General features: G+C 38.7%; 1 protein-coding gene across 2 annotated transcripts in view; it reads right to left on the bottom strand.

Annotated features, from left to right (window-relative positions):
• The window catches only part of SPON1 (spondin 1), a 308,501-nt gene that overhangs the window by 67,229 nt on the left and 218,056 nt on the right, over window positions 1–23,216 (bottom strand). For both annotated transcript variants that reach the window (XM_063437314.1, XM_063437313.1), the window contains exon 7: window positions 17,249–17,313. In XM_063437314.1, the coding sequence (XP_063293384.1) occupies window positions 17,249–17,313 (65 nt within the window). The remainder of the gene's footprint in view (window positions 1–17,248; window positions 17,314–23,216) is intronic.

Consider the following 23,216-nt stretch of genomic DNA (forward strand, 5'->3'; position numbering starts at 1 on the left):
ACCACTCCCTCATTTTCAGGCCCACCTACACAAATCTTATATCAAAATGTTCAGCTATCCCTGCTGCCACTAGAAATGTCCACGGCTAAGCCATAGTCCTGATAGTTTTCACAATATGACCATTTGTTTGCAACTCAAGCCTTCCATTGACATTCATTGAAACTCTACTCTGCAAAGCTCACATTTGAAGGACAATTTCTAAACTGCGACTGTGCCTTCATTGTTAATATCTCAGAGACATACTATACATCAAAATGTAGGTCTGGGTCTTGTGATTCTCACAATATAAAGCTCTTCACTGTAGGATTTATAGTTTTTAAAATACGACCGTTTGAAGATGGCAACCGCCAAAATACTCTGACCTGTGCAAGGCTGCAGCAGCAAGTGATGTCATAGACAAAGCCTTTTACACCTGCTAATTTTTTATAACTGTATGTTTTAATGTAACTGTGAAGCACTTTGGGCAACAACATTGCAATTAAATGTGCTATATAAATAAATACTAACAGTTACTCCGCCCACTCTAGTTAAGTGTTCTTGCATAGCAAGACCACTTAATGTTATCTCACATATATATTATTATTATTATTCTTATTATTCTTATTATAGCCAAATTTGCCACCCTAACTCCTCCCACAGTTTTTACACTACATAGACAAAAATATACCAAAACGTGCAGATTGTTCCCGATCGGATTGCTATTACTTTGCGGAACGTTTCGCCGAATGGTTCACGGAATATCGTCGTTCTTGTGGCAAAATTTGTCCCATAGGAATGAATGGCAAAGCTAGAGTGGGAGCTGGCAAAAGCTGAAAAATCAGGACATGATTTCTAAACTGCCGCCACTCCCTCATTTTCAGGCCCACCTACACAAATCTTATATCAAAACGTTCAGCTATCCCTGCTGCCACTAGAAATGTCCACGGCTAAGCCATAGTCCTGATAGTTTTCACAATATGACCATTTGTTTGCAACTCACGCCTTCCATTGACATTCATTGAAACTCCACTCTGCAAAGCTCACATTTGAAGGGCAATTTCTAAACTGCGACTGTGCCTTCATTGTTAATATCTCAGAGACATACTATACATCAAAATGTAGGTCTGGGTCTTGTGATTCTCACAATATAAAGCTCTTCACTGTAGGAATTATAGTTTTTAAAATACGACCGTTTGAAGATGGCAACCGCCAAAATACTCTGACCTGTGCAAGGCTGCAGCAGCAAGTGATGTCATAGACAAAGCCTTTTACACCTGCTAATTTTTTATAACTGTATGTTTTAATGTAACTGTGAAGCACTTTGGGCAACAACATTGCAATTAAATGTGCTATATAAATAAATACTAACAGTTACTCCGCCCACTCTAGTTGTAGACTACTGATGGAGGCAAGAACACTTCACACAATTTCCCCAGAAATTGTAGCTTTTCTAGTTCTTATTATTCTTATTATAGCCAAATTTGCCACCCTAACTCCTCCCACAGTTTTTACACTACATAGACAAAAATATACCAAAACGTGCAGATTGTTCCCGATCGGATTGCTATTACTTTGTGGAACGTTTCGCCGAATGGTTCACGGAATATCGTCGTTCTTGTGGTGAAATTTGTCCCATAGGAATGAATGGCAAAGCTAGAGTGGGAGCTGGCAAAAGCTGAAAAATCAGGACATGATTTCTAAACTGCCACCACTCCCTCATTTTCAGGCCCACCTACACAAATCTAATATCAAAACGTTCAGCTATCCCTGCTGCCACTAGAAATGTCCACGGCTAAGCCATAGTCCTGATAGTTTTCACAATATGACCATTTGTTTGCAACTCACGCCTTCCATTGACATTCATTGAAACTCCACTCTGCAAAGCTCACATTTGAAGGGCAATTTCTAAACTGCGACTGTGCCTTCATTGTTAATATCTCAGAGACATACTATACATCAAAATGTAGGTCTGGGTCTTGTGATTCTCACAATATAAAGCTCTTCACTGTAGGATTTATAGTTTTTAAAATACGACCGTTTGAAGATGGCAACCGCCAAAATACTCTGACCTGTGCAAGGCTGCAGCAGCAAGTGATGTCATAGACAAAGCCTTTTACACCTGCTAATTTTTTATAACTGTATGTTTTAATGTAACTGTGAAGCACTTTGGGCAACAACATTGCAATTAAATGTGCTATATAAATAAATACTAACAGTTACTCCGCCCACTCTAGTTGTAGACTACTGATGGAGGCAAGAACACTTCACACAATTTCCCCAGAAATTGTAGCTTTTCTAGTTATTCTTATTATTCTTATTATAGCCAAATTTGCCACCCTAACTCCTCCCACAGTTTTTACACTACATAGACAAAAATATACCAAAACGTGCAGATTGTTCCCGATCGGATTGCTATTACTTTGTGGAACGTTTCGCCGAATGGTTCACGGAATATCGTCGTTCTTGTGGCGAAATTTGTCCCATAGGAATGAATGGCAAAGGTAGAGTGGGAGCTGGCAAAAGCTGAAAAATCAGGACATGATTTCTAAACTGCCACCACTCCCTCATTTTCAGGCCCACCTACACAAATCTTATATCAAAACGTTCAGCTATCCCTGCTGCCACTAGAAATGTCCACGGCTAAGCCATAGTCCTGATAGTTTTCACAATATGACCATTTGTTTGCAACTCACGCCTTCCATTGACATTCATTGAAACTCTACTCTGCAAAGCTCACATTTGAAGGGCATTTTCTAAACTGCGACTGTGCCTTCATTGTTAATATCTCAGAGACATACTATACATCAAAATGTAGGTCTGGGTCTTGTGATTCTCACAATATAAAGCTCTTCACTGTAGGATTTATAGTTTTAGAAATATGACCGTTTGAAGATGGCAACCGCAAAAATACTCTGACCTGTGCCAGGCTGCAGCAGCAAGTGATGTCATAGACAAAGCATTTTACACCTGCTCATTTTTTTATAACTGTATGTTTTAATGTAACTGTGAAGCACTTTGGGCAACAACATTGATATTAAATGTGCTATATAAATAAATAATAACAGTTACTCCGCCCACTCCAGTTGTAGACTACTGGTGGAGGCAAGAACACTTCCCACAATTTCCCCAGAAATTGTAGCTTTTCTAGTTATTCTTATTATAGCCAAATTTGCCACCCTAACTCCTCCCACAGTTTTTACACTACATAGACAAAAATATACCAAAACGTGCAGATTGTTCCCGATCGGATTGCTATTACTTTGTGGAACGTTTCGCCGAATGGTTCACGGAATATCGTCGTTCTTCTGGCGAAATTTGTCCCATAGGAATGAATGGCAAAGCTAGAGTGGGAGCTGTCAAAAGCTGAAAAATCAGGACATGATTTCTAAACTGCCACCACTCCCTCATTTTCAGGCCCACCTACACAAATCTTATATCAAAATGTTCAGCTATCCCTGCTGCCACTAGAAATGTCCACGGCTAAGCCATAGTCCTGATAGTTTTCACAATATGACCATTTGTTTGCAACTCACGCCTTCCATTGACATTCATTGAAACGCCACTCTGCAAAGCTCACATTTGAAGGGCAATTTCTAAACTGCGACTGTGCCTTCCTTGTTAATATCTCAGAGACATACTATACATCAAAATGTAGGTCTGGGTCTTGTGATTCTCACAATATAAAGCTCTTCACTGTAGGATTTATAGTTTTTAAAATACGACCGTTTGAACATGGCAACCGCAAAAATACTCTGACCTGTGCAAGGCTGCAGCAGCAAGTGATGTCATAGACAGGGCCATTTGCACCTGCTAATGTTTTTATAACTGTATGTTTTAATGTAACTGTGCAACAACGTTGCAATTAAATGTGCTATATAAATAAATAACAGTTACTCCGCCCACTCCAGTTGTATACTACTGGTGGAGGCAAGAACACTTCACACAATTTCCCCAGAAATTGTAGCTTTTCTAGTTATTATTATTATTATTATTATAGCCAAATTTGCCACCCTAACTCCTCCCACAGTTTTTACACTACATAGACAAAAATATACCAAAACGTGCAGATTGTTCCCGATCGGATTGCTATTACTTTGTGGAACGTTTCGCCGAATGGTTCTCGGAATATCGTCGTTCTTGTGGCGAAATTAGTCCCATAGGAATGAATGGCAAAGCTAGAGTGGGAGCTGGCAAAAGCTGAAAAATCAGGACATGATTTCTAAACTGCCACCACTCCCTCATTTTCAGGCCCACCTACACAAATCTTATATCAAAACGTCCAGCTATACCTGCTGCCACTTAAAATGTCCACAGCTAAGCCATAGTCCTTATAGTTTTCACAATATGAGCATTTGTTTGCAACTCACGCAGTCCATTGACATTCATTGAAACTCCACTCTGCAAAGCTCACATTTGAAGGGCAATTTCTAAACTGCGACTGTGCCTTCATTGTTAATATCTCAGAGACATGCTATACATCAAAATGTAGGTCTGGGTCTTGTGATTCTCACAATATAAAGCTATTCGCTGTAGGATTTATAGTTTTAAAAATATGACCGTTTGAAGATGGCAACCGCAAAAATACTCTGACCTGTGCCAGGCTGCAGCAGCAAGTGATGTCATAGACAAAGCCTTTTACACCTGCTAATTTTTTTATAACTGTGTTTTAATGTAACTGTGAAGCACTTTGGGCAACAGCATTGCAATTAAATGTGCTATATAAATAAATAATAACAGTTACTCCGCCCACTCCAGTTGTAGACTACTGGTGGAGGCAAGAACACTTCACAATTTCCCCAGAAATTGTAGCTTTTCTAGTTATTAATTACAATTAAATGGAATTCCTTTAGCTGTTTTCTTTCTTACCCAGAAAATCCAGTCTAATTTGCACAAAAATGTGCAAAGTGGCAATTAGCCTATAAATCAATGTATTTCTCTGCATGTGCTCTTTGTGGCTCTGCATCTCTGCAGAGCGATTTAAATCGAATCCATCCTCCCTCACGATTTTATTTTAAGGTGTATTCTCCCAGTCATGGAGGCATTAGGGCTGACTCTCAGTATACTGAGCACACTACAGACCTTCTTTGCAGGTTGTATTAAGCATTCTACAATGCCATGTTTAAGGGGGATTACTCCCATAAGCAGGGTCATTTACAGTTATTATTTATCTATTTAGGTACTGTAAGAAACAAAAAGCTTTTTTCTACTTCCAAGCTATTATTTCAGATCCTGTCTAGATTGAAGCAAGATAAGGACATCTCATAATCTCTAGAATTTTAATTCAGAAAAAATGAATTTAGAAGAAAATTACAGTTTTATCGTTTTTCCATACTGACACAGTAAAGGTAACAATACAATAACCACTATGTCTATTAAATATATATATTATTTTTAATTCTTTATTTTTTGCAGTGCATGCATCATTGACAGAAATCGTTGTCATCATGTAACATAAGAATCATGCAAGGCTGTGTAACAATGGTTCTAGTGGTGTAAAGTCGAGTATCCGCACCATTTTATATGTTTTATTTTCCAGGATTTGTCTCTCCAGGTCAGTCGGGGTCTAGCTTGCTAAGGTTGGGTTTTTGTGTGAGTGAGTGGTGTTCCAAGAGACCTGGGTTGGTGGATATTTATGCGGGCTGTGGGGAAGCAGGGTATGTCAGGTTATTCCGCATATTAGTGTTTGTGTAGGTTCGGTCAGGCTTTCACAGTGTGAGTAAGGTGCCATGCTGTGAGTCTTTTGTCCGGTTACTCATATCTCGTCCACAGTGCTGTGGCGTTGTGTGGGTTGTTTTATGGCCCCTTTCTCTGTTGAGTAGTATACCCCTTACCTAGGGGGCGTCGGGGGAGTGGGGGGGAGGTTAAACTCGCCTGAGTTGGTGCAGGTGTTTGTGGTCTCGATCTGTCAGTTTTGGTTATACCGCGTCTAAGTGGGTTGCTCATGGTGTTTGTGTAAGATCATTACGGCAAGCTTAAATTAAACATTATTAAACAGTGAACTAAACAACTTTTAGTCAACAAATTCAGCATGTGTCCATGTTCTCGAGGTCGGTGTATCGGCTCAAGTCCCGGTCAGGGGTTGGGTAATCAAGTCCCTTGTGTGTTCAGACCTCTGGGCACAAAGGGTGTGATGGTGGCTGGGTCCCAGCTGCTGCCGGAGGTTCCAGCCAATGCTTCTGTGTCTGGAGGTGATAGTCCCAGGGCTGCTAGGAACGTTTGTGAGTTGGTCATCGAGTGAAGCGTGTGTGTAGCTCCATTGTGTGTCACCACTAGGGATCCCATCGTTCCCCATCTGTACGGTACCCCTGAGGACCGGAGGTGGGCTGTGACAGGCCCCATGGATCTGCGCCACTGCAGGGTCGTCTTGGAGAGGTCTTGGAAAAAGTTCAGGTGTGTGCCTTCAAACTGCAGGGGTGTTTTGCCACGTAAAGCCGCCATAATGTGAGCTTTGTCAGAGATGGATGTGAAGCGGAGTATAACATCCCTCGGCATGGTGGAAGAGTTAGTGGTATTGGTGAGGCAGTATATGCCCGCAAGGGTGATTTTCTTGGCCACTCCGGGTGATAGGATGGTCCCCAGCAGCCTCCGGGCATAATGCGGTAATTCTTCCACCGTTATGTCGGCCGGTACGCCCCTTTTTTTTTTTTTATGTTGTTGCGGCATTGTTGGTCCTACAGGGTGGTCACTCTCTGTGAAATGTGAGTCTGCTGGGTGTGGAGTTGTTCTACCGTGCTGCTCAGGGAGGTCACCGTAGATTGGGCAGATTTGAGGCCGTCCTCCGTTGCTGTTATGCGAACGGTGTTAGCTTGGATCTCTCGCCTGAGCAGTTCTCGGTCTGCCTCCATCATCTTGTGTAAGTCCGAGAGGAGCTTTTTAAGGTCTCCCTTTGTGGTCGGAGCTGAGCTGTCTGTTAGTTGCAGACTCAGGGTGTGCTCAGGTGGTGGAGAGGGTGAGGTATCCCCTCTAGTGCTCCGGGTTTCGGGTGCTGGTACCGGTGTTTCCTCGTGCTCTATAGACTGTGTTTTTGGTGCTGCCGGTCGTTGGAGCATGACCCCAATGTCCCTGTCAGGCTTTTGTGTGCGGCGCCCCATTAGCTGTGTGTGGGGCTGCGGCGTCGGTAAATAGGAGTCCGGCTCGTTCCTGTCGTATGCCTCCAGTAGGCCGTTAAAGAGCTTATCCAGGCCTCGTGTCTGTGGAGCGTGGTAGGCCCCAGGATTGCGTTTTTGCTTTGTGTGTCTCGGCGTATACAAAAAAGGCATCGATCGGTGCAGTCCATCGCCTAGTTTGCGGTTTTGCGGTTTGTTCCTGTGTTGATCGAGGCAGTTTTGTATTTTGGGCGAAATTTGTAAGGGTAGATGAGGAGCAAGCAGAAATGGCGTCTGCTCGGCTCCAGCGTTCATCCCGCCCCCTCCTATTAAATATTTAAAATGGTTTTCAAATGCATGCATAAACCTCCATAATATTTACTTACAGAGTTGCAAATACTAGACTCTTGGCTAGATTTTGGAATTCCACTGTTGAGGAATGCTATTGTGAACAAAATAGGCATGTTCACTGTAGTACCTACGCTAGCATTCATAGAAGTATTATTAAATTCTATAAAAAAAATCCACCACCTTTTACCTATAAAGGACTGCCCACTTTTTACCGTATTTTGACTGCTTTTATCCGTGTGTGCAGACACTTTTAACCCATCCCCGAAACAGAGACCCTTCGATTTATTCAATGCTGGTGTAGAAAAAAAGCATCTTAGTAAAATTAGAGTTAACAATGCCGTAGACAAGTTTGCGAGTTAGTTGAAAAAGTTCCATAGACCAACTTAAGTGCCGAAAATGGATAGATTCACACCAGAAGCCCTACGGTAGCCAAGTCAGCTATAGGGCTTTAGGGCTAGCGTGTCTTCATATCTGTCACTACTTTTTACCGACTAACCATTACTTAATGTTACTGTTAATACTAAAAAAGACTTGCTCCCATTATTTTCTATAGAAAGAACTATAACTGGATCCAAACCTACTGCTACTTTTAAAAACTGCAGCTAAACCTCCAATTTGACTAATTGATAACGTATGTGTAATCTTGCCATTGATGGTGTTGGTGGTTTGTCAGTTTCCCTTTGACGACCATAGGGTTGGTCTGGTTTATCTAAAGTCTTTGTTACTTTGAAGCCATTACGCCAGGAGATGTTTTCCTAAAAACGTTTTTATTGGACTGGGAATCGATTCTGTATTACAATGGTAATGTTTTTTCTGAATTGCAACTCTTTGGCCACTCCAAAAACATAGGTACACATAAGTTAATGAAATCTTTTCTTTTTTTCTTTTTTTTTTTTTATAATAGTGTGTTTGATCTGTAAGATTACATTGAGATTTTTTTCCATTTTCAAGTTTATCTTTGAGAATACAGTTAAGTCTTCATATTATTTGAAGCTGCTTTTAAATTTCCGGTAAAAGGCAGATGTTTTCAATAATTTGAGAAGATCTGATCATTTTTCAGAGGTTATTTCACATCTAATATTGATGGATTTGTTGGTACGGATGTTCGTGGCAGAGGGCCCGGGACAAGTCGTTGGATGCAGTTCCTCTGGTTTTTGACAAACCATTACAGACATTTTGAGAGTCACCCAAAAACTAGTTTCACTATAATCACTACAAAAAGACACAGTGGTTATAGTGCCTAGCTTCTTTTCATTAAACATGCTATAAAAAAATCAACTTTTTATTATAAGTTGAAATTATTTGATTTTACAAAAGACACCTCACAAATTACACATAAAACAATAGATACGTTATGCTATTTTAATAAAATATCTCTAATATCCAGGAAAATGAAATAATATGAATGGATATATATATTTTTTTTTTCTTGTATTTTTTCAGACTTTCAAAACATGAGCTCTTGTATTCATTCACACATAAGAACAAATGTATGTTTCATTTGAAATACAAATGCTTTTACCCCAGTTGTTTGATCTAAAGAAACAAAGATCTGAAATAGCATATACGTCTTTTTTTTTTTTACCGCATCCAGATTCTCAGATGAATAGTCAAGGGCTTAATTAATTGAGGAAAACAACAATTTGCAATCTAATGTGTTCTTTCATGATTTACACTTTTATCAATTACTTCTGCAGTTAGAATGTATTCATTGAATACTAAGTGGGTGGTAATAGGCTGCACCTCCTTTTAATGAATCATACAAGTGAAATGTTATTAACTTAGATTAACAACATTTCAACTTATATTGTATTTAGAACAAAACAAAAAAGAGTAAAAAAAAGATATAAAATATTCACAATGAAAGAACATCCATAATTGTGTCTTTTTATGTTTTTTTTTTGTAAAAGCTGAGATGTTCATAAAGGATCTGAATAAACAGAAAATGCATCCAGCTGCTTATTTTTCTATTATTTTTCTAACCCCTATGTCATTTTTATTTTGTATTTGTTGTTTGTTCTACTCGTTTTAGTGAGTTTGTATTTTTTATATTTACAGAATAAAGCCAAGTCTTTTAATATAAATACATAAATCAACAATACATGTATTGGCACTCTCCTAACCTGGGCGGTGCTGGTATCAAGGCCGCCCTCGAAAAATCAACCTTATCTACGTTCTATAATGATATATGATACCGCACTCACAATTTAGATGCAAAAGAAACGTAATATTTATTCCGTGATAATTTCAGGTTATATAGCAGTAACCCTTTCACTCAAAATAAACACTATCACATAAATAATATACAAGGCAAGTTTGCACGTCAAAAGTTAGCCAAGTCACAACAAACTTGGTATCTGAACTTATTAAACACATAGAACAGTGATTTCAGACCCCTTCACAGTTTGCTTCCTCAACCACTCCGTGTACACCTCTTAATTTAGAATACACTTGCCTGGGATATCTAATAACCAATATCAAAAGAACTATGGAAATGTCCAAAATATAATAATAAAAAAAAATAAAAAGTGGGAAAAAAGTGGGAAAAAGGAGAAAAATAAAAAAAATATCATATGAAGTCAAGGAATGTCCCAAAGTTCGGAATAGTTAGTCCTAGTGTGTACACACTCCTAATACAACAAAAGGCATAAAAAGAGAAACAAATAAATAAAACCGGTAGCTCTTTATCCATATGCTTTGATAAAGGGGAAATCCCCAAAAGGACAGCTCTCACCCGGTTCAAGATCCTTTGCTGTATGTGAATAGATGGAACTGTGATATTGGCGATGCTTGTGCAGAGCTGTAGTATCCGAGATGTCTGTCACATGAAGCTGTTCGTGAGGGATGCCTTAATCACCCGGTGTACAACATTTAATTAAGATTAGACTCGTCTGGGATATCTAATAACCAATATCAAAAGACGTATGGAAATTGCCAAAATATGATAAAAAAAAATGTAAAATTAAGAGGGAAAAAAAAATCTCATATGAAGTCAAGGAATGTCCCAAAGTTCGTAATAGTCAGTCCTAGTGTATACACACTCCTAATACAACAAAAGGCAAAAAAGAACAGCTTCATGTCACAGACATCTCGGATACTACAGCTCTGCACAAGCATCGCCAATATCACAGTTCCATCTATTTACATACAGCAAAGGATCTTGAACCGGGTGAGAGCTGACCTTTTGGGGATTACCCCTTTATCAAAGCATATGGATAAAGAGCTACCGGTTTTATTTTATTTTTTCTCTTTTTTGCCTTTTGATGTATTAGGAGTGTGTACATACTAGGACTAACTATTCCGAACTTTGGGACATTCCTTGACTTCATCTGATATTTTATTTATTTTTCTCCTTTTTCACACTTTTTTCCCACTTTTTCATTTTTTTTTTTTATTATTTTTCGGCCATTTCCACAGGTCTTTTGATATTGGTTCTTAGATATCACAGACGAGTCTAAATTGTGAACACTGCATTTGACCATTGGGGATTAAACCTACAGTTAGTCATTTTCATGTTTTTTTTTTTTTTTTTTTTATTGGTTGTTTTAATAATTACTACATTAACTTCACAAGCCCACCCTTTCATCCTCCCCTTCAGTGTTTCCCTTTTTTATCCTGGAATATTGCTGTCCGTGATGCCCTAACTTTTAGCTTTTGGGAGCTTTAGCTCAACTGCTCCCTTCCTACTGCAGAAATTTGACAATAAACTTTAACTCCTAGAATTCCGGTTAGATTCCCAAGAAACATTGCACGTTGGATAGCTCAGCAGCTCTATAGAAATAAACATGATCTAAGTAACTTCCTGGTTTGACGAAAGCTAATTTCAGAAGCTGATGAAGAAAATGCAGGAACGTTAAACATCAGTATTTCCTTTTTCTTTTACATTTTAATGCCTTACACTGTGTATAAAACAACTCCAAATAAAGGTGCGCTGTGTCTCTAAGACCAAATATCTAAAGTGCCAAAAGTGCAATATGTGATAAAGTGCAAAAATGTAAAAAGTGCACTTAAAGTGTTAAACAAAATTATACATACATATATGCGTCCTCTCCAATAGCAATGAACATATAAAAGGGAGAGACAAAAAACAATAATAGTGTAAATCTATTTAAAAAACGTATTAATACAGTGTTTTTAAAAATTTTACACTCACAAAGATAGAGCAGTAAAAGCCTGCTCTAGCTATATCAGCTTCTTCAAATATTTCCTTTTAGGAAAAAGACAGCACGGACAAAAGATTCTTTTTCACGTATTTTAATGCCCAGCTTAGCACAGGTACTCCACCTTCCTCTGCATACAGTGAATAGTCAAACGGAATGGGTCGTGTATACTTTGGGGTGTCGACAAGTCCCTTAGTATTCCGCCGCTGTTTTCGCCGCTATTGCTGATTCCGACTTCCGGGAGGAGGGGCTTCCAGTCGTGCGTAACACGTGGTGCGTAATTTGCGTGATGACGCGTTTCGCCGTACTCACGGCTTCATCAGATCTGTCCGTTCACGTCCTCTTTAGTCTTTTATAGTCAGTAATAGAAGATTTTGAAAAACTTGAGAAAAATATACTACTACTTACTGAAAGAGACGCTCCAGACACCTAAAGCGCTTAAGTTTGCTGAAGTTTTTTATGTGTGAAGAGTGTGTCCTCTGAAGAAGGACGACCCATTCCGTTTGACTATTCACTGTATGCAGAGGAAGGTGGAGTACCTGTGCTAAGCTGGGCATTAAAATACGTGAAAAAGAATCTTTTGTCCGTGCTGTCTTTTTCCTAAAAGGAAATATTTGAAGAAGCTGATATAGCTAGAGCAGGCTTTTACTGCTCTATCTTTGTGAGTGTAAAATTTTTAAAAACACCGTATTAATACGTTTTTTAAATAGATTTACACTATTATTGTTTTTTGTCTCTCCCTTTTATATGTTCATTGCTATTGGAGAGGACGCATATATGTATGTATAATTTTGTTTAACACTTTAAGTGCACTTTTTTAAATTTTTGCACTTTATCACATATTGCACTTTTGGCACTTTAGATATTTGGTCTTAAAGACACAGCGCACCTTTATTTGGAGTTGTTTTGTATTGTAAGAGTGTTGTGTTGGAGCTTTACACTTTTTAAGGTGCAGCTTTTTCTGTGTTATATATTTCTTGATATTTATATTTCGATTTTAAGACAATTTTTACTAGCGCCTATTTTTACTTGCTTTTGGTGTATATTACACTGTGTATACATTATATTACAAAAAAATTATTTATCAGCTTCAGATTCAAATGTCTCTTTAAGATTGTCGTAAACAATAGATATCACTTGCTACGTATAGAGTATGGATGTTCTATATTTTTCAGGGTGCAAGCAGCGTGATTAATGTATGCTGAAGGCAATTTCTAAATGGTTTCAGGCTAATTTGAGAATTCAAGTTAATTTTTTAACACAAAAAAATTGAAATACAAAAGTTGGACGAGAACCAGACTAGCAATCATTAAGAAATATCTCATGTTAGTAAGGACTGATTGCCCCATTCATAAAACTACTAAATGGAACACATGAGCCACAGTACCCAAAAGACAGAATTTAGCAATACGTTTAGCTAAATGTCAAATGCTATTTGGGGGATATCCATGAGAGTCATTATTCTGCATGACTTAAAGGTGACTTGAAGTGGAGCTAATCAATGCAGGAAGGCATCTAATGATATATATTTAGAAAAGATTTAATGGGATAGATTCTTAAAGGGACAGCCATAGTTTGTATTTTATTTCCAGTGCACAACCCCCACAGATCCTTTGAATAAATAAATGAGAAAAATATATGGAGATCGAATGCGTGTTCTAGAGCTTGTTAAATTGTGCAGAGTGTAAGTAGATGTCTGTTAGAAGGCATGCCAATGGTACCTAATTAGTACAATAAGCCATGGTTGTTTCATATAGCTTCGTTTTGTCATGTACCCGTCTATTCAGGAGGGAATAAATATATCTTGATTGTGTGTTTTTTAAACTATTGCGATGTTAATTACATTCATGGAGAATGGAGCCGCCTCCCACTCTCGGTACATATGTTCACCCCTGTTTCTCTCTTCTTGACTGTCACTTTTTTTCTGCTTCACGTAGAAATGAAAGGTTGCTCTGTCTGCTAGCATGGGAGAAAGGGTTCCCATTACCAGCATGTGACGACATCGGAACTTATCTCCAGGAAGGATTCTGGAATAAGTGTCCGTGGGATCTTTTGTGCCGCTGTTAGCAGCTGATTGATGTTTACAATGATTTTTCAAGTGGTTGGATTTCGTTGATCACTTGAGTTTAAAATGAATGCATTAAAGGGACACTCCAACAGATTTTTTTTCTTTTTTGTGTAGTATCTATAACCTAATGTTAACATGAATGCATTTAAATTATCATTTTTTCATTGGAGATACAGTTGCAAGAAAAGGTATGTGAACCCTTTGGAATGATATGGATTTCTGCACAAATTGGTCATAGAATTTGATCTGATCATCATCTAAGTCACAACAATAGACAATCACAGTCTGCTTAAACTAATAACACACAAAGAATGAAATGTTGCCATGTTTTTATTGAACACACCATGTAAACATTCACAGTGCAGGTGGAAAAAGTATGTGAACCCTTGGATTTAATAACTAGTTGAACCTCCTTTGTCAGCAATAACTTCAACCAAACGTTTCCTGTAGTTGCAGATCAGACGTGCACAACGGTCAGGAGTAATTCTTGACCATTCCTCTTTACAGAACTGTTTCAGTTCAGCAATATTCTTGGGATGTCTGGTGTGAATCGCTTTCTTGAGGTCATGCCACAGCATCTCAATCGGGTTGAGGTCAGGACTCTGACTGGGCCACTTCAGAAGGCGTATTTTCTTCTGTTTAAGCCATTCTGTTGTTGATTTACTTCTATGCTTTGGGTCATTGTCCTGTTGCAACACCCATCTTCTATTGAGCTTCAGCTGGTAGACAGATGGCCTTAAGTTCTCCTGCAAAATGTCTTGATAAACTTGGGAATTAATTTTTACTTCCATGATCGCAATCCGCCCAGGCCCTGACGCAGCAAAGCAGCCCCAAACCATGATGCCCCCACCACCATACTTCACAGTTGGGATGAGGTTTTGATGTTGGTGTGCTGTGCCTCTTTTTCGCCACACATAGTGTTATGTGTTTCTTCCAAACAACTCAACTTTGGTTTCATCTGTCCACAGAATATTTTGCCAGTACTGCTGTGGAACATCCAGGTGCTCTTGTGCAAACTGTAAACATACAGCAATGTTTTGTTTGGACAGCAGTGGCTTCCTCTGTGGTATCCTCCCATGAAATTAATTCTTGTTTAGTGTTTTACGTATTGTAGATTCGCTAACAGGGATGTTAGCATTTGCCAACTTTTGTAAGTCTTTAGCTGACACTCTAGGATTCTTCTTCACCTCATTGAGCAGTCTGCGCTGTGCTCTTGCAGTCATCTTTACAGGATGGCCACTCCTAGGAAGAGTAGCAGCAGTGCTGAACTTTCTCCATTTATAGACAATTTGTCTTACCGTGGACTGATGAACAGCTTTTGGAGATACTTTTATAACCCTTTCAGCTTTATGCAAGTCAACAATTCTTAATCGTAGGTCTTCTGAGAGCTCTTTTGTGCGAGGCATCATTCACATCAGGCAATGCTTCTTGTGAAAAGCAAACCCAGAACTGGTGTGTGTTTTTTATAGGGCAGGGCAGCTGTAACCAACACCTCCCATCTCATCTCATTGATTGGACTCCAGTTGGCTGACATCTCACTCCAATTAGCTCTTGGAGATGTCATTAGTCTAGGGGTTCACATACTTTTTCCACCTGCACTGTGAATGTTTGCATGGTGTGTTCAATAAAAACATGGCACCATTTAATTCTTTGTGTGTTATTAGTTTAAGCAGACTGTGATTGTCTATTGTTGTGACTTAGATGATGATCAGATCACATTTTATGACCAATTTGTGCAGAAATCCATATCATTCCAAAGGGTTCACATACTTTTTCTTGCAACTGTATATCTAATAATGGCTTGTAATAGCTGTAGCGCTCTTGTTTGCAGCCTTTGCAAGCCCTCAATGAGAAGTCTTTGCAAAGCAGGTGCTCTTTGCAATTACCTGTCTTGAATTTAGCTCCACTGATCTAAACAACCTGGAAGTAACAGGACGAGTTGCCTCATAGGTAGCTAGGGGGTGTAACAAGGTTAAAGGGATACTGCAGGCATCAAAACAACTTTAGCTTAATGAAGCAGTCTTGGTGTATAGATCATGCTCCTATAGTTTCACTGCTCAATTCTCTGCCATTTAGGAATTAAATCACTTTTGTTTCTGTGTATGCAACCCTAGCCACACCTGTGACTAACACAGCCTGCATGAAAACATGGTTTCATTTAGAATTTTTCTTTGTTGTTTTGGTTCCTATAGTATCCCTTTCATTTACAAAAATTACCATTTCCATTGAAATCTGCACTTTTTGTAAGTTAAAGTGCTAAAGTGCTTTAGGTACATGAAGTGTCCCTTTAATAAAGCTATGGCTGCCTAACCTGTTTCATAATATTTGGTTTTGGACTATGGACTAATCCAGATTGAGAAACTTCTACAATAATCAGGAACAATTAACAAGTAAAGTATATGGATATATGCAATGTCTCTATACTTACATCTTTCAATTTGTATATTTATGCACTAAATATGGAACCTGGAGATAAATACGGCCACCGGGGAAGGTAAAACATAGTTGTAGCCCATATCAGCGCAACTAAGTGGAATGGTCCTTAACATGGCTAGGAGACAGGCATAGGAGGTGTTAATGTGGGGGGTTTGGCTATAGAAAGTGGGGGTGGGGATTTAGATTATGGGAGTACATATAGCGGCCATTTTAGATCAAGAGCCATCTTATTTAATTCTCACTTACCTGTTTTGTCCCACCCTCCCTCCCTTTAAGCAGGTTCTGGATCCTGTTTGGTCACGGCGGCGGGGGAAAAACAAGTCGGGGTATAGGTTGTTTGTCCAGATGTAACATAGTTTAGTTCGCTAAGAATTGTTAGGTTTGGTTAGATTTTGGTTGGTTCGAGCTCATTGGTAACTCCGAACCTGGTGTGTGTAGGGTGTATCTTGGTATACCCATACATGGTGGAACATGGTAAATCATGCCCTCGGTGGCAATGGTTTAAATGGTTAGATATTATTTATGTTAATATTGTTTGTTTTTTGGGGTCATTGTCAGGGTCGAATTGTTAAAAGAGTTGGTGCTGAGATGTTATGTTAAATATGTTGACAATGACCGTTAATAATTTATATATTTTATTTATTTATTAAAGCTGTGTTAATTTTCCCAAACATAAGGTGTCTGAGTATCCTTGGGTTGTGGGGGGTTGTTTATACCGCATATGCCGAAAAGGCGACTATGCATATGTCATGTTCCATTGTTTTACTTTGATAAGAAATATCTAATAATGATGTATGTTATATTCAGATTCAGATAGCGCTGACATATTTTTAATCAGCTTAGCAGACAACAAAATTAAAAATAGAAGCAGCTCGTCGATGTTCCTGTCTGTGTATCCAATGGGTTAATTATAATCACTGTGTATACAGTATTCGGAGACACTAAAAGATTACAAATTGACTCACGCAGTTTATCAAAGGTCTCTTGGCTGACAAAGTTCTAGCACATAATAGCAGCAGACAGGGAGCATCAGTGAAGTGTTGTCTTTCCAACCTTTTTTTTTTTGGTTGTACCAATATCCCTGGGATGCCCCAGGTACAACACTTGTCAAATGTGAAATTAGTCACAGCTTTTGGTTCAGACACACAGGAAATGTTTCTCATACTTACACATTCAGGGGCTGCCAGGCCGGCCACTGGGCTTTTGCTTTGATCACTGTTAACACTTCATCACCCTGTAAAACATTCAAAAATAAACACAGTCAATCATGACCTCATATAGGAGTCTCCCACAGTCATGGGAAAGTTTTTGAAATAACAGTATTAGTATCAATTTTGCAATAACATGGGCCTCGACGAATAAATGTTCGACTGTCAGGCTCAGCGGGCAGGTAAAAAATATCAACAGAAGATAAAGAATCAAAACAAAAAAGGTTCTTTTTAATTATAGCATCAAACTGTAAACAATGCAGAATATATATAAAGTAATTTATTTTTTCTCGTAGTTTCCAGTTAAATAAAATTTGTCGGTATGCTATCCTGGCCCTTTTAGTACGTGGTGTTTTTTTTTTTTTTTTTCAAGTAATTTACTAAATCAGTGTTTTTCCATCACTTTTCTTCCTTTTGCATTGTGTTGCCCAATTAAACTACAAACCAAAACAATAAATTATGAGTAATTGGCATTTCTCCGTGAATCGGCCTTGGCTTGAAATGGGAATAGAACTGCATTTTACATACATTTACTCCTGTGCTGTGTGCCCTTGCCTGCTTTCGCATAACCTTGCTGAAGCAGATAGCCTCCTCGACAAGTTAATTGCTGCCTTACTTTATACAAGACTAAAGCAATTAAAGTCAAATGCTGACTGTCCTCAGTAGATAAATGTTATGAGTTATGTTTTCATGCAGTTTTTGGTCCTGTGTGACCTGACATTCGGAATACAAAGAATATGCATTATTTTTCTTTCTACTCAATAATAAGGCAAGGCAAAAGCTAATTTAATATCACCATATATGAACACGTGTTAGCAAGGAGGACAACTCATTAGGCACAAACATCCATAGATGTCTCTTATAGGAAATGTGAGATCGATTAGGCCACTCCACCAAAGCAATCTGCAGGCATCAAGTGCAAGTGTGGACACCTGAAGCGTTTTTAGAATCTTCAGAGTGGCAACAGTTGCATTAGCTCAATACTTAATGTGAAATCCACAATGGGATTGAGATACATTAGGTGATTGTATGTTGTCTCTTTGATCTATGAGCAAAATGAAAGCTCTCGTTAGAGTAGCCACGTTGACACGTATTTGTGCGGACACTTAAAGGGACATTCTGAGTGCAACATAGCTTGGGTGCATTTGATAGATTTTTCGTCTCATATGCATACTGTGCCTTTATCCCTGTTGTTGTTGTTCTCTTTAGTTTTGATTAGAAAAGGAAAACAAATGTTTTGTAGCTTTCTGCAGAATAACTCCTCCCTCTGAGCCATGCCTCTTCTTTTCATAAAATGTCTTCCTGAAGTGTCACGTCTAAACATTTGTTATGAAGGAACACAACTGCAGATTTCTTATAGTTTGAATATTTATTATAAAAAGTAAAAGGTATTGACTTTAATTCCAATTTACAGGTACTGTAGCTTTAATTAGTAAACGATAACTGAAGTCCACAATTACAGGCACTGTAGCTTTAAGTAGTAAACGATAACTGAAGTCCACAATTATAGGCACTGTAGCTTTAAGTAGTAAACGATAACTGAAGTCCACAATTATAGGCACTGTAGCTTTAAGTAGTAAACGATAGTAATTAGCAGACACTGAATCAGAAAGAGTCTCTTAGTAGTGTTAATGATTTAGGTGATAAGAAGTTACAATAGCTGTTCCATAGGCTTTAACTGAAGCAAGACAGATGCAGCTAACTGATATAAAGTATGAGTTGAAGTTAGCTTTAACGGGTTTGTTTTATCGAAGGACTTTAGAGACAGGAAATAACAGCTTTGAGATGCAACGCTTATCACAGAGGTTTTACTTAGCTTCCGGCACATAGAACACTGGTTCCCGAGATCTCCTCAGAGGCGGTTATCCTGAATGGAGAGAGTTCAGCTTTAGTCGTGGATGAGGAGAGGTGAAGGGAACTTGAAGTCTTCCAGTCCGGTCCGGTAACAGAGGGCTTTCACAACGATGTTGTAGCCGGTTCGTGAGTACGGAACGTAGTTCAATAATCCAGCGTCGATCAGCTGGTGCGGTCGGATTAAATAAGGAGACCGTGTCATAAAGGGGTGTGGCTAAGCTCCGTGGAACCAGGAAGTAAGAGGATACCATAGTTAAGGCATGACAGTACCCCCTCCTTAATGAGCAACCTCTGGGTGCTATTGACTTGGTTTAGAAGGGTAACGCTTGTGAAATTTGGAAATCAATTTGTCAGCATGAACGACAGAGGAGTTTTCCCATGTATCTTCATCAATTCCATATCCTTTCCATCTGATGAGGTATTGTAAAGAGCCACGATGGATCCTTGAATCCAGTATACTTTGAATTTCGTATTCTTCTTCACCCTGGACCAATATGGGATCAGGAGAAGTAGTGACATTTCTTTGGAAAGGGTCAGGATGATGAGGCTTTAGCAAGGACACATGAAAAACAGGATGTAGCTTTAAAGTAGGTGGAAGTTTCAATTTAACAACATTACGGTTGATAACCGATATTATTGGAAAAGGACCAAGAAAAAGGGAACTTAACTTCTTTGATGGACGGTTTGTAGAGATGTTCTTTGAGGAAAGCCAGACAAGATCACCGATTTCATAAGAGGGTGAAGGTTGTCTTTTTGTATCAAAAAACTTCTTTTGATTGGAGGAGGCCAATTCTAGATTTTCATGCAATTTCTTGAATAAAGAGGACATATGAGAGATTTGATTCGAATCGGAGAGGTTAGATGAAGAAACTGTCTGAGCAGGAAATGAGGAGGGATGAAATCCATAATTGGATAAAAATGGAGTCATTTTGCTGCTGGTATGAAAAGAGTTATTGTATGCGAATTCTGCCATGGGTAACCATGTTATCCAATCGTCTTGTAAGTGAGAACAATAACATCGTAGATATTGCTCTAAGCATTGGTTGACTCTTTCAGTTTGTCCATCTGTTTGAGGATGATATGCAGATGATAGTTTACGTTGGATATGAAGAGTAGCACATAATGCATTCCAGAATTTGGAGGTAAATTGAGTTCCTCGGTCTGAAATGATTTCGTCTGGCAGTCCATGAAGTTTAACTATGTTGTCAAGGAATATTTTTGAAAGTTCAGAGGATGAGGGTAACTTCTTTAAAGGAATAAAATGAGACATTTTCGTGAAGCGGTCTACTACCACTAAAATGGTGGTATGATGGTGAGAAGGAGGTAGTTCCACCAAGAAGTCCATAGAAATGGATTGCCAAGGTCGTTCAGGAATCGGTAAATTCAATAATTGACCGAATGGTTGATGATGGACATGTTTGGATCTTTGACATATAGAACAAGATTTGACATAAGATTCAATAGTTTGGTCTTGACGAGGCCACCAATAGTATCTTTTAGACAATTCAAGGGTCTTTTTTATACCTGGATGACCTGCCAGAGGAGAATCATGAATAAATTCAAGTACTTTAATTCTGAAAGAAGGAAGTACACAAATCCGGTCTTTAAAATAGTAGAGACCGTTTTTCTTGGATAATTTAATTGATTTAGGAAGTTCAAGAGCATCTTCACTGAGATCTTTAATGTCGTCAATAAGAGAAGATAAGATTCCAATGACTGTAGGCGAAGGAGGTTCAATTTTAGTGTCTTTATGGATCCTGGAAAGAGCATCAGCCTTTTTGTTTCTAGACCCAGGTCTAAAGACGATTTGGAAATTGAATCGGGAAAAAAAGAGATTCCATCTTACTTGTCGAGCAGACAGTGTTTTATTGGAGTGAAGATATTCGAGATTTTTATGGTCAGTATATACGATTAAAGGGGTCTGAGCACCTTCAAGAAGGTGTCTCCAGGTTTCTAAAGCCACTTTGATACTTAATAATTCTTTTTCCCCTGTAGGATAATTCTTTTCGGCAGGAGATAATGATCGTGAGAAGAAGGCAACAGGATGAAGAGGTTCTTGAGGAGTTTTATGTTGAGAAAGGACAGCTCCAATTGCAATTTCCGAAGCATCCGTTTCAAGGACATAAAGATATGAAGGATTTGGAAGTTGAAGAATAGGAGCTGTTATAAACTTTCTCTTTAAATCATTGAAGGCAGTTTGAGCCTTTTCGTTCCAATTGAAGGGATGTTTTTTACTGATAAGTTGATTGAGTGGGTGAGCTATCTCAGAGTAATTTTTAATAAATTTTCTGTAGAAGTTGGCGAACCCTAGAAATCGCTGTAATTCTTTTACTGTAGAGGGAACAGGCCAGTTGATGATACAATCGACTTTTGAATTATCCATACTTATTGAATGAGGGGAAATAACATAACCTAAGAAGGTTATTTCTTTGACGTGAAAAATACATTTTTCGGGTTTAGCGAATAGTTTGTGAGTTCTGAGTCTGGATAACACCCATCTGACATGTTTTCTATGTTCATCAGGAGTGTTGGAGTATATGAGAATATCATCTAAATAAATGATAACACAGACGTCCAATAGGTCTCTAAAGATATCATTTATGAAATGTTGAAAAGTTGCAGGGGCGTTGCAGAGGCCAAAAGGCATCACCAGATATTCGAAGAGGCCATATCTTGTTCGGAAAGCAGTTTTCCATTCATCATTAGCCTTTATCCTGATGAGGTTATATGCCCCGCGAAGGTCAAGCTTAGTGTAGATGGTAGCAGTTTTTAATCGTTCAACAAGTTCATTGATGAGGGGAAGAGGATAACGATTTTTAACTGTTATTTTGTTTAAAGCTCTGTAATCAATGATAGGACGTATAGTCTGGTCTTTGTTTCTCACAAAAAACATACTTGAGGCTGCAGGTGAACTAGAGGGTCTAATGAACCCTTTCCGTAGGTTTTCATCCAGATATTCTTTGAGAATTTGCAATTCAGCCTCAGAGAGAGGGTAGATGTGCCCAAAAGGTACTGGGGCACCAGGTATGAGGTCTATATGACAATCGTAGGAACGATGAGGTGGGAGCGTTTCAGCTTCTTTTTTACTGAATACGTCTGAAAAGTCTGAATAACAAGAAGGTATAGTTGGTTCTTTGGAGATCTGAAGAATGGGAATTTGTTGTAAACATGTTTCTTTACAATAATGTGAGTTAAAGGTGAGAGAGAAGGGAGACCAAGAAATTTGAGGGTTGTGGTTCCTTAACCAGTTGATCCCTATTATAACGGGATAGAGAGGTGATGGAATAACATCAAATACTAGAAATTCAGTATGAATATGATTGGTGGTTACCTTTAGAGGGATGGTTTCATGAAGAATCGGTCCCGGGGAGATAAGGGAGCCGTCAATCACTTTAATAGGAACAGAAGTGTTTTTTCGAACACAAGGAATTTTATTCTTTGTTACAAAGGTTGAATCGATGAATACTCCATTTGCACCAGAATCGATGATAGCTTCAGTCATAATTCTCACCTTATTCCACTGTAGTATAAGAGATATAGGAGTGAACTGAGTGGTTGGTGTAGAAGGGAGTGCACTGAAGATCGCAGAGGTATAGGCTTGCCTACCGGCCTTTGTCCGTTTCAATAAGGGACAATCAGGAACCAAATGATCTTGAGAAGCACAATACATGCATAGGTTTAATTGACGTCTTCGGTTCTTCTCTTCAGGAGTGAGAGGACTTCTTATTACCCCTATTTCCATAGGTTCGCTTGGTAAGGAAGTCTTTTCAGGAGCTTTTGAGGGAGTGAAAGGTTTGCGGTCTTTAGAATGTAAGAGGGCTTTTTCGGCCTTTCTTTCTCTTAATCTTCTGTCAATGCTGATTGATAAGTGAATTAGAGCGTTCAAAGTAGTAGGGAGTTCTGTTCTAGATAGTTCATCTTTTACAGCTTCAGATAAACCAATTCGAAATTGGTTGCGCAATGTGATGTCATTCCATTGCGTTTCTACTGCCCATCTTTTAAATTCAGCAATGTAATCTTCAACGGGTCTATTTCTTTGCTGTAGAGTTCTGATTGTTAAATCAGCTGTTGCTTG

The sequence above is a fragment of the Pelobates fuscus genome, chromosome 12, assembly GCF_036172605.1.
Source record: "Pelobates fuscus isolate aPelFus1 chromosome 12, aPelFus1.pri, whole genome shotgun sequence".
NCBI lineage: Eukaryota > Metazoa > Chordata > Amphibia > Anura > Pelobatidae > Pelobates > Pelobates fuscus.